At 42.1% G+C, this 12,162-nt stretch overlaps 1 protein-coding gene across 1 annotated transcript in view; it reads right to left on the bottom strand.

The window, feature by feature from the left end:
• The window catches only part of LOC139217535 (exostosin-1), a 209,472-nt gene extending 198,152 nt beyond the window's left edge, over positions 1-11,320 (bottom strand). The window contains exons 1-2 of the mRNA XM_070848865.1: positions 11,027-11,320; positions 9,223-9,974 (exon numbers count right to left, since the gene is read on the bottom strand). Coding sequence (XP_070704966.1) covers positions 9,223-9,974; positions 11,027-11,320 — 1,046 coding nt within the window. The remainder of the gene's footprint in view (positions 1-9,222; positions 9,975-11,026) is intronic.
• Positions 11,321-12,162: the final 842 nt, after the last annotated feature.

The raw sequence follows: 12,162 nt of genomic DNA, 5'->3' as shown, positions 1-12,162 counted from the left end.
TATGTGTATTTAAGATCTACGACTAGAAATGAAACAGGAAATCAGCATCTTTCTGCTTTTTGGACCATTTTTGTCAGCTCAAGAGAGACAAATATGCAGAAAGTGCCATACCAACACGTCCTTGTTTCTCTCTAGTAAACCTCTAACTTTCTTTTTAGAGGGGACTAAAGAGCGCTGTATGTGAGAACGTGATGTATTTACGCAGCAATCCATCCTGCCAACGCAGAGTTTCCACTATTTTACTGCCTCTCTAATTTTGTCCTCTGTCTCTCCCAGTGAGGATGGATGGCAAACATCCGGGAGCGAGCGGCCGGCGCACCTTTACTTCGTCAGCTCAGATCGTCAGGCTAACAAATAGAAGGAGAAGGAGCAAGAAGAAAGGCAGTAAACGACAACAGGGAAATGAGAGTGCGGCAGGCAGAGAGGCGGAAATGAGATGGCATTAAAGGAGGAGAGAAAAAAAAAAAAACGTGATTGAGTTGAATTGTATTCGTGGCTCATTTTCTGGGGACACAAGGAGAAGCCTGGCAACACTTCACACGGCTGCGGAAAACCACATGGTTTGTGCAGACAGACAGCATGTCGTTTGAAGAGATTGTTCCTCCGTAGTGCGTTGTAACAACTGTAAAACAGATGTGGTGAGGAATGGGCTCTTACCATTCCTTTGAGAGAAGTGGTTCAACATTTGTACTCTTATACAAAGAGCAAAGATCACCTTAAGTTACTGTTGAGTGGAGCATCCAGAGGGCTTGTTGTTTCCCGAGCTCTTCTTTTAAGCGCTCTTAGGAGGAAAGGTCCTAAAGGTGGCCACGATAATGGAAAGTTTGAACATCTACAGCCAAAGGCAGCTGAGAAAAGTACAACTTGTTCGCAGACAGCGTCTTATTTACACACCCAATAGTTACAGCCACCTATTGACCGTAAGTTCAATATTTACTGTCTTTTAGTTCTCTTTTGGTCTCCACCAGCTTCTGAGGGAATCATCTGGCTCTTATGAAATTCATTAAATTACATGAAAACAATTTCCTCATTATACTGACTTTTAGCAATTTTGACCAAAAGATTGGCAGATTTTTTCAAAAGAAGCTGAAACTTTTAAGCTGTTTTTCAAATGAGTTTTGGTTTGTGAATATTAGATTCAAACAAACGGTGGGCTTGGATTTATAGAATAAACACTTCCATTTATTCTGTGTAATTCTATGAGTACAAAATGTTAATTCAATCAATCGAACAAATGGGAACGACTGCAGTGTCCCAGTTTGCGATCTTTCACAGACTGTTTTAGCCTTTGATACATTAACTTCTTTTTCCTGTTAAGGCTGAGAGAAGGTCAGCTAAAATAAATGCCAAGGCCTTGTCCAACTAAATGCCAATCTATGTTTGGCTTTCACACACCGAGAAGGAACATTAACCTCTATTCATCTACTGATTGGCTGCAGTGGTCGAGTCAAACCTGATCAATAGTGCTTCCTTTTACCCTACAACCAGCCTTGGCAGAAACCTTCGATGTATTGATGAGTTGAGCTGCTGTCTTCCACTGGGTGAGAAATCTGCAGGCATTTAAATGCCCCAAAGAAACCCTAAAGATCTCGTAAAGAATGTCTGCAAACACACACACACCCACAACTCTTATTAGTTTAAGCCAGTGTTTTCATGGGCCAGCTTTGGCTAAAGAAGGTTTACACCATTTATGACTAATTTCTTTCAGCTTCCTGCAGCTGAGTGTCGCAGGAGGACAATGCTGAATTAACCATTTCAAAGAGGCCTGCATACGAAAGTTTTTCAGTTGGTCATTTAGGTCAAATTGTTTTAAAAATGCACTTAAGTTCTAGATTTTAGAGTTTTTAATTTTTGATATTGAATAACTTTCTTCCAGCTCGTCCAAAGAGTTCTTACTTTTCTCACAAGCCTGCTCAAAATACATAGGAAATGATTATTTGCACATTACCAATATATTTTGCTACTTTTTGCTGCTGAAAAGGGTATTTAATGCCTTCAGAGTTGAAGTTAAAAGTTTATTTTTCTGCCTTCAAAATATAATCTCATCACTTGGTCCGTCTAGTAGCTATTGTGGATCTTTAGATTATCTCGTGATCTTCATCAGCGGAATTGGAGTTGGCTCGAACGTCATCTGCTTCACGAGAACGTCCTTAAAGACGAAGATCATGTGATAAGATTGAAGCTGCAGAACAAGTACAAAATGAACCTTGGTGATATTATTTTCCTAAATGCTGTTTTAAAGTCCTTAAAGATTATCTACACGTGACTCAGAACATTAATATATCATTACTATAACTATAGATACAGTGGAGTAATGGTGTCACACTGCCTGCGGATGTGTTGCAATCTGTGCTTTTGGCTGCCAGGACAGCCGTGCATGCATGTTAGTGCATGTTGCGCATACGTAATAGTACCCAAGTGGTACCACAAACCAACACGCACACTCATATGCATGCATAAACTAACACAACATGCATACAGTGCAGAGACAGACTCGGTCCACTGAGGACATGCCAGGGTTTGGAGGCCCTTTTGGCCAGGTTACGGAGCTCCGTGGTTGTGGAGGAAAGGGAAGAAGGCCAACGAGATGAAGCGGATGGAGAGAGTGAGCAAACTTTATTTATTCAGCATTCTTTGAAACAGCAACTACAAAGTGCTCAGAGAGGGACAGGAACAGAAGAGCCAGATGGGCTGGGTGGCTGCCCGCTCTCAGTACGAGGTATACGTGCTGCTACAGCAAGTGGCTCCTTCTTAGACTGAGCAGTTGAAAAGATGCTGGTGAAGATAATGTGATAATGCTGATGACTGAACACATCACAAGAGCTAATTAATAGCCCTTATGGTGAGATTTCTCTCTCAACTGTTTTGAATATTTCAAACCTTGACTTTTTGTAGGTGTGATCCTATTTCTGATGCATATATATCAGATTTTATAGATGATCAGGTCAATTTAGTGAGCTTTATAAAGCCCCAAATCACAAATTTGTGCAACCTTTTTATCCAACCCTCGATTCAGATATGGAAAAACTACCAAAACAAGTATTATTTATTATTTGCTATATTCACTAGGCATCTTTATAAACACATTCTAAAGCACTTGTTAAGGCAATTTCTCATGAGAGTTTATTTCCTTCTCCTACACATGCGTATTTTCACAAACAACTTGGTTTAGCCTGCTTTTTGTTTCTTTAATTAAATTGTTAAATCAGTCGCACATCAAAGTTTCGTAAAAGTCCTGAATTTATCTCTCTCTCTTTGAAACTGGCAAACAGTTAATATTCTTCATGGTGCTCCTCATCATGACTTGCATTAAAAGATGCACTGAGACAGCAGTAAAGCCTTTTGCATGGTTTAGTTTGGCTTGGCAGACAAGAAGGGAAGAGGGAGGAAAGTGAGAGCGAGGACAGATAAGGGAATGACGGAGAGAGTAAGAGCATGGAAAAAGGAGGGGAGGATGAGGAGCAGAATAAGAGAGATGAAGGTGGAGAGAAGGATGGGGAGGGAAGGAGATAAGCGCCAACAAGGAGGGAGCACTTTGACTTTTGATGTGCTTTAATAGAACATCTCACAACAAGGCTGGGAAGAAGTAGCAAAAAAGAAAGACTCAAAAAGCTCACTCACAACACACACACACACACACACACACACACACACACACTGTATTTACTCCACTACACATCCACAGCACCGGCCACCCACATGACCACAGCTGACATTTTAATTAATACTGCCAGACCCTTTTCTCCCATCATACATATTGAATTCTGCAGCTGCAAACATTCACAGACGTGACAGCAGCTGTGTTTCCATCTGAGTATCTTCATGCATACAGGGACGCATCACATTAGGAACGCTGAATGGAAAGAGCACATTATAACTAATTAATTCAAAGTCTTTCCTTGCTTATTATGAAACAATTAGTGTGGAAAACACATTTTTCTTAAATGGAGACAGAGTAACGTGTGATTGCAAATATCAGTCCATCATTATCTTTCAGAGATGTTGTATGTATACGTGTCAGGATAGTGTCCTGTTTCCCAACAATCCAGAAAAGCAGCAATTTCATGAAAAGTTTTCCCCGGATCTGGACAGCTTCTCATATCTCTATGGCAGGTCCAGTGTGTGGCAATTACTGCATGCGTTGCACTCACAGAGAGTCTTTGTCATGTGTGGGTGTCTGCTGGTTGGCGCACTGATATTTTGTCGAGTGAGGCTTTTGTGAGATCCCTTCTTCAGTGAGGCAGATCTTTTCTATCTCTAAAGCTGTCAAAACTCATTCTGTATGTCACTGTTTCTGACCAGTCAACGGCACAATCGCTGAAAATCTGTTGATTATATTATCCTCGCTGAAAGACCAGGCATTTTATTTACAGTGAAGTCCGTTCAAAAGTTTTTGTTTTTTTGTGTTTCCTCGTGCCCTCACTTGGTGTGGACTGGCAGAAAGACAGAGTCAAAGTGGTGGTGTAGTATGCTAAGCTAGCAGTAAAAGTGGAAAAAGTTAAAAAAAAAAAAAGTTGAGTCTAGTAAGAAAACAATAAGCTGCATGCAATAACCATCATCTAATAAATCAGCCGTAGTGACTTTATGATATTTTGGTAACAGTTTAGATGACGGTCCGCAATGTGCAGTGTAATCCTTCCTGATTTAAAATGTAATTTTACAATGTACCAGTATGGATACATGTGGGCACAAGTGAACAAGACGTGGAAGAACTCAGAAGGCAGAGACCTTACAGAGCTGATCATATTAATAATGTTTCAAACTAAGAGCCACAGTTTACATGTTTCATTTCACTGATTTGTGGAACAGGTTGGCAACATGTCATATTCAGAGTTTAGACTTTTGCTTTGCCTACAGTAAAATAAAATAAAATAAAAATAAAAAGAACAGATTTGATGGACTCCACTGGTTTATTCTAAAAGATTTGACTTCTCTAGCTTATCGGTCTGATGTTCAGAAAAGTACAGAATGTAATAATTAATGAAGTTACCATGTGTTTAAGTGCCTATTCTAAATATGGAGATACATTTAACGTTCCTGCTGCTGTATGATAACTGTGGGTGATTAATATGAATAAAGGCATTCTTCTGTGCCTTTCTCCAGATCCCACTTTAGCCCCTGATTTATAGTCACGTTATGGAGTCGGTGTTTCTTGAATTGTTACAGTGAGCTTAACGCCATGTAACTTACTTCTTTTGCTATCTCGACTCTCAAATACCATGATCAATGATTGGTGTTAGCTGAAAGAGCAGTGACAGTTTATACAAAGCTATCTGTCTTGTAGTGTATAGTCCATGGTTATGACATGACAAGCTGGAGAAATCCATTTTACTGGCTTTGATCACTAAATTCACATTCTATCTTTGTGAAACAATATTAAAAAAAATCATTGAGAACTTTCTTGTCAGTTACAGGAAACATGGCTGTATTTAATATAAAAAGGAAAGAAGGAGCTAAAATGGCTTCAAGGTCTGTTAGAGACAAAAAAAAGAGAGGAGGTCAAAGAAAGGAGATGTTTAAGGGTTTTACTGTGCAGTCAGCATCATCACATTTGACCCTCCTGTATCTATACACTATCCTCTTCTCTCCTCACGTTGGACCACGACAGCTATCATGAACGACATGGCAGAGATCTGAATTAATTTCTTTATCTGCCGCTCTTTAAATTGAGTTTCCAGCCTGCCTTATCAAACATTCTTTGGAGAGACACTTAAGACACTTGAGACAGAAAGGCTTTAATTGGTGAAGCTGGCTGTTATCTATGTACAGTAAAACAGCCTGAGTTCAATCCAGCGCCGCTCAGTGGGAGGTGAGATCTCTATCTAGCCCCTTCATTCACAGCTTAATTCAATTGGAGGGCAATTATCGACCGCCCGAGGCTTCAAGATCCTCATTGGTTTCTGTTCCCATCAGGGAGCCCTCGCTACGCAGGATCCCCCTCAACTGCACTGGGTGATGTCTGTATCGATGTGCTGTGTGTAAAATAGCATCGCACAGACAAGAAGGCTTCCTCAATCACAAAGTCAAGATTCTAAGGATCGCGATGCTACGTTGTTTAGAGACAGAGGTCGGACTTGTTCAACAGCATGTGACTCTCAGGAACAAAGTCCTGTCCTTGACGCATTCCGTAGTTTATTTTCTCGTTGGATTGGGGCATTGCTTGGCCGTTTGTTGGCAATTTCATTTGTTGCATTTGCTGTGTTGCGTTCGAATGTGTTTCTTAACGACGAGCAAGACCAAACGTCTGCATATCTAAGTGGAAATAAGTCGTTTTGTGTTTGGAGTATATCGTGTGGATAGTTTTAGAGAATCTTAATCCTTGCATAATATTCAAACCTGTGACCATCACCTGTTCACTGCTAGGAACCATCTGGTAGAACAAACAGTCGGAAGTCCCGTCTTTGTTTGTCTCTGAACAAACTAGTTGAATTACAACATAATGATTGATACCAGCTTTTTTTTTACAGTTTTTTATCATTATTTCATAAAAAGCTTTGCAATCTTCAAATATGTCGTCTAGTAAACTGATACAAATAAGAGACGGACAGAAAGCGAGACATTAAATGTGAGATATGAAAGCTAAACTGTCCTGAGAGCTAAACTCAATGCCACTCTCAGAATAAGATCTTTAGTTTTGGTTTTGGATATCAGGCTCATGTCATACTGAGACAGAGAAAAGACTAATAGAGTATGTATTTTAAGAAGGAGCCACTTTCTTTTCATTAATGTTCTCTTTTACATGAATTATGGAGTCGACACTGAAACCCAAACCATTTGTTTTTCTTCCCTACTAAAGCTGCAAGAGCTCATAAAACCACCAGTTTTACCAACCACATTCATTAATACCCGAGCATATTTTTATGCACCACGACATCCTTTTAACGTGCAGCCAGTTTGCTAGAAAAAGCTTTTCCTCCATTGTTGCTGCTGCCATAAGGTCAGACTCACAAAAACCATCTTAGAACACGGCACACCTGTAGATGTCCTAAATGTCCTAAAACACAGCGATCCAAGAGAAAGTTTAAGGCCAGTGGAGCACTCAGGATGATATACGGGATCAACGATCACACATATATTCACTTCCTATTATTGTTATTTTTAACTGAAAAAGGCTGTGTATTGAATTGAGTCCGCGCCGCAGAGATGTTTACTCTCAGCATGTGAGCTGCAGCTGATAAAGTGTTGGGACTCGCCTGTGGAGCAAATAGAAATAATATTATCCACCAGTGATTACAGTCCATGCACTTTCAGAAACACACTGCAGTCCATTAGTGGGACAGTGACCCGTTTTTTGCTGTGCTGGCTTTGCAACACAGTTGAAAGGAAACAATAAGTCACTGCTGACTTTTAGCTTTAATTTGAAGGTGTTCACGTCTGCGTCACCATGGTAGAGGACATGTGGCCTTTCTAATATATAACCTTAATTTAAGAGGACCGATATGTATTTACTGAATTGAAATAAACGTTAATGTGTCATAATATTTCAAACTTGGTTGTAAATCATTTACAGACAATGACAGCAGGGTTTTCTCACAGGATTTTATATCAGCGCCACCCTCTGCCTGAAGCATACTGTCCAAGCACCAAAGAGATAGATAATAACACTGGACACACATTCTGTCCAACACGGCCTATGTCAAGTTGAAGTGAGTTGGGTATTGATTAACTAGACTCATGTTTTACTGTTAATTGGAGAGTTTTCCAAAAGAAGAGCACAGCCGTACTTCTGCAGCCTGTTAACCCAGTGTTTTCCAGCCCTGATCATCGCCCAGGGCCTTGCATGTTTTAGATGTTTCCCAGCTCCAGCACACCTAATTCAAATGATTGGCCTGTCATCAAGCTCTGCAGAAGCCGACCCTTTCATTTGACTCATGTATGTCACGAAACATGCAAGGGCGGTGGGTGGGGCAGCTGTGGCTCAGTGGTAGAGTACGAATGAGTGTGAAAGAATAGTCTCCTCCAGAATTACATTCCTCCTGTATGAATGATGTGTGAATGAGGATGTGATGTAAAAGCGCTTTGAGTAGTTGAAATAACTAGAAAGGCGCTATACAAATACAGACCATTTACCAAATACAGACCGTTCCCCGGGACTAGGACTGAAAAACAGTGTGTTAACCAATTTCCTGAGGGAAGCCCTGGATGGATTGTCACAGCTTAGCCTCACAGTCATTGTTTAATTTCAGACATTATCCGCTAGAATGGGGCCAAAGTGTTGAAAAATGTGTCACTGTCCTAATATTTGCCTACAACGGTGAGCAGGTGCTCACGGTAAAAATTTCATTTGCTGTGCGGCTGCACTTAGTCCTTAGGGAACCTGGATCCATAGTGGTTTTCATTTTAGTCTCAGCAATATCTAATTCTAAAACATACCTATAATATACCCATACATATCCAGAAAGAAGAGAGAGAAGTTGAGAATGCTGTTCCCCATTTCATTCCACATCCAATGTTTCCTCCTCTTTCAGCTGCCAGCCTCCCTAAAATTTTCAAAAGGTGAACTCCTCTTCTTGGCTCAGATCACTTTTCTCTCGACCAACTGCTGAGCTGACAAAACTTTCCTTCTCTCAACAGACTCTCTCTCTCTCTCTCTCTCTCTCTCTCTCTCTCTCTCTCTCTCTTTCTCTCTCTCCCTTCCATACACGCACATACACTGTAGCACAAAACGCACAAACACACTTGCATTTTCATAGCATTTTGTCTTGGGAGCACAGCGACAGTGAAGCTCAACTCCCATGACAGTTAAAAAAATATGCACATAAGAGCATCCAGCCTGTTTCATTTAAATGAAGGAGAGGAGCTTTGTGAGCAGCAGCTCGTCCCCGACACTCTCAAGCGGCAGAGTTTTCCGCCAAATAAACCACATTTATAATGATCGACGGCATCAACATGCGCATCCCCGCACACAAGCCCAGCGAGCACTTGTGATGAGCTGTAATGAAGCACAAACACACTGCATTTGAAATAACTAACAGGAAATAAGAGCCGATAATGAGAGAACTGCCACGGCACTAATATCCTAAAAGGCAGGCTGTCTGCTCTCTTTGCAGGACAGCAAGCCGGTGACAACCACTAACAAAGCCTGTGGATGTGAGCTGTAATGAGACACTAGTAAATCCTGTTAATTGATAGATCTTCAAAGCACTGATGCTCTTTTCAAATGGAGATAAAAGCGCACGGAAGCAGCGTAAATAATATAGAGAATTAAAACGTGTGTCTTACTTTGAGTATTCTTCATTATCTCTGTCACAGCGGGAGTCCTTGTGTTTCTCCCAGTCTTTGCCATGTTTACATGTGGTCAGCAGAATAATATCTTCCCCGTTGTGGATGTGATACAGAGCATTCCTTGTCTCAGAGCCAATGCCAGTTAGATATCGTTTCCCTTTGAAAACTAGCAGGTACTTCCTGGAAGGCGGTGCATCATTGAGTGTCAGATAACCCATGCCCCCTCCCTTTAGAGGGTGATCCTTGGAGAATAGAGGGATGGAGATATCAAAGTTGGGCCGGAAGTTAACCACATCTGCACTGGCTCTGGCCAGCATGGCCTGGCCCACCTCAAAGCCCAGATCCTCTGTGTAGTCCGGCCAGGTGCCAGAGTAGAGGTTGAATATGAGGTGGTTCCTGCCATCGTTCCACGTTGGCAGGCTCTGGATGCGGAGCCTGACGTTCTGGACGTACTGAGCCGAGAGCTGGTCCCTGTCCAACGTGTCTACAGCCAGAACGAACAAACAGGCCCGCGTAGGGTCCGTGGTGTGGAAGCGAGACTCCTCGATGGACGACAGGATCTTCTGGTAGGTCTCGGACACCTCGTCTCCTCTCTGCGGCGGGTAGATGAAAACCCTGAAGCCTGACTGGCAGCGAGCAAAGTCGAAGCAGGTTTCCATGCGGCAGCGCTTGTTCTTGTAGATGTTGTCGCGGATCGCACGGCGCTCACGGGGCGAGGTGTGCTGATGGTGGAGCTGAGGACTGTCCTCCTGTACACACACACAGGCAAGCAGTTAAAATACAGCAAAAGTACATCTTCTGCACCACATAGTAAAATTCACAGTTTATATGTACGGTGCATGAATCAATTTCATCCGTCCACCTTCAAAACATTGTGTGAGAGTACTAATGACACCTGCGAGGTGCAACATAGTGGTGGTCTGTAAAATTTGTGAGCATCACCCACAGCAGTTTTAAAGTTCCAGAAGAGGGTGAATCTATCAAGTATTTCTCAATAATAAAGCAGCAATTAGAGAAAAGTCAGAGAGAATAAACAAAATGTAGCAGATGTGTTTCTTTTCTTATTTCTACATCTGTTTAAAGGCAGAATCAGAAGGATTCCTCCATGGTTAGGGTCAGGGTGCTGGTCAACAGGTAAATGACAACCCAAGAGATTCACTCTCGCTTTGAAACCACTTTTGTCTGCTTGGCGTTTCGCCTTCCTGTATTTGCTATATTTTTTTGGCACTGTGTCCGCCAAGTTTTGTAGCTTCCTCTCATTGGCCGGGGGCTACACATCAGGCATCAGGAACGTCCCAAACACGGGATCTCTGCGGATACAGACACTGCCACACACTTCTAATGGGTCATAAGTGATGAGTGAGAGGGACAATATTGGTGTGAATGTACACGTTATTTTTCATCCAACTCGTTCTGCCTTTAATGACCTGATTAAACATCTTGCAGCCACTGGCTTAAAGCTTTTAAAGCAGCTGCAAGCTCATTATTCATCTTTAACCCAATTTTAAAGCTATGCATTTTTAAGAATTTATTTACTTGCTGTATGGAGCGGAAATGTACAGTCCCTTTTTTTATTTCTTTGATCATTTAAAATAACACTAAGAAAGTGGCCCACTGCATAATGAATACTTTGGATGAGAACATTTTGCAGATAATTATTTTGCTGAATGAAGGACTTTGGTAGTTTTATATTGTGGTATCTGGATACTTCCTCCACAGCTGCTTCTAAATGAGCCACCAGGTTTCCTTTTTTGTTTAATATACGGTGAGACAAGACCCTTTTTTGTGTCTTTTCGTCTACCTCTTGCTCCCCCCCCTCCAGGTACGGCTCCAGCAGCTGGGTCGACTCCGGCCAGTTCCTGGGAGGTCTGGACGGGCTTCTCTGGGGCAGTGGCTGGGGCTGGTACACCCCCTGGCCCTGGTGGTGGTACTGGTATTTCTGCTGATGGTACTGGTGGTACTGGGGGTACTGGGGAAACTGGTGATATTGGTACGTCTGCTGCTGGAACTCCCCAATTTGCAGACCCCACAGGTAGATGAGGAAGAGAAGACCGGCCCCCACAGACACGAGCAGGTACCGCTTCTTGGCCTGCATGTGTGCTGTGGGGGGGAGGAAGAGGAGGAGGTGGAGGGTTTGGGGAGGGGTAGAACGGCGGTGGGAGAGAGGACTGGAGGGGGAGGTACAACAACAACGAGGAGAAGGAGGTAAGGGGGGTGAGAGACGGACAGCGATGCAGGGGAGAGGAAAGAGATAAAGAGATGAGGGAGAAAAGCAGAAAGGGAAAGGGGAGGATGAAGGGCTAAAGATGGGGGTGAAGAGAGGACCGGGGAAATTGGAAATGAGGAGAGGAGGTGCAAGGAGGCAGACACAGGTCAGCTCGACCCACAGGGAAGCCTGTCTATCCACAGCTTGGCATTTTGGGATTTGAAGTCACTAAAAGAAAAAAGAAATGGAAATGAATGAATGAATGAATCAAGTAACCAGAAACCAACTAAGTCTTGAAAAATGATGGATTTGAAACTGTTACAAAGTGAATGCTATAGACTCCTGTAAAAGCACTGCATGACTTGTGTGACAAAGCTGATTAAGGCTATGGCTCCTCCATCTGTAGTCCATATAAAAAATCAATATTGTTGGTGCTGTTTAACTAAATGGAACACCTTGCAAAATTGTTCTATTTTTGCTGACCCTCTAATGTTATTAATTTCATCAAATTTTAACATCATATGAATCCTCAGCCAAAGTCAAAGAGGCATTTGTAATGATTTAGATGCAGTGAGCAAGCAGCAATTATATCTCTATAACATTTGGGCGGCGTGTGGCATTGACAGTTCTAGTAATTAAACATTTGTTTTCATTTGTCTTCAATCAATGTGCTAAAATCCAGCTTACAAATAACAATTTCTAAACTGTGAAGCACTTTATTTCTGCAAAAA

This window comes from Pempheris klunzingeri, chromosome 18, assembly GCF_042242105.1.
Source record: "Pempheris klunzingeri isolate RE-2024b chromosome 18, fPemKlu1.hap1, whole genome shotgun sequence".
NCBI classification, from domain to species: domain Eukaryota; kingdom Metazoa; phylum Chordata; class Actinopteri; order Acropomatiformes; family Pempheridae; genus Pempheris; species Pempheris klunzingeri.
Note: the sequence above shows the minus strand (reverse complement) of the source record. Positions and strands in the feature narration are given on the sequence as shown.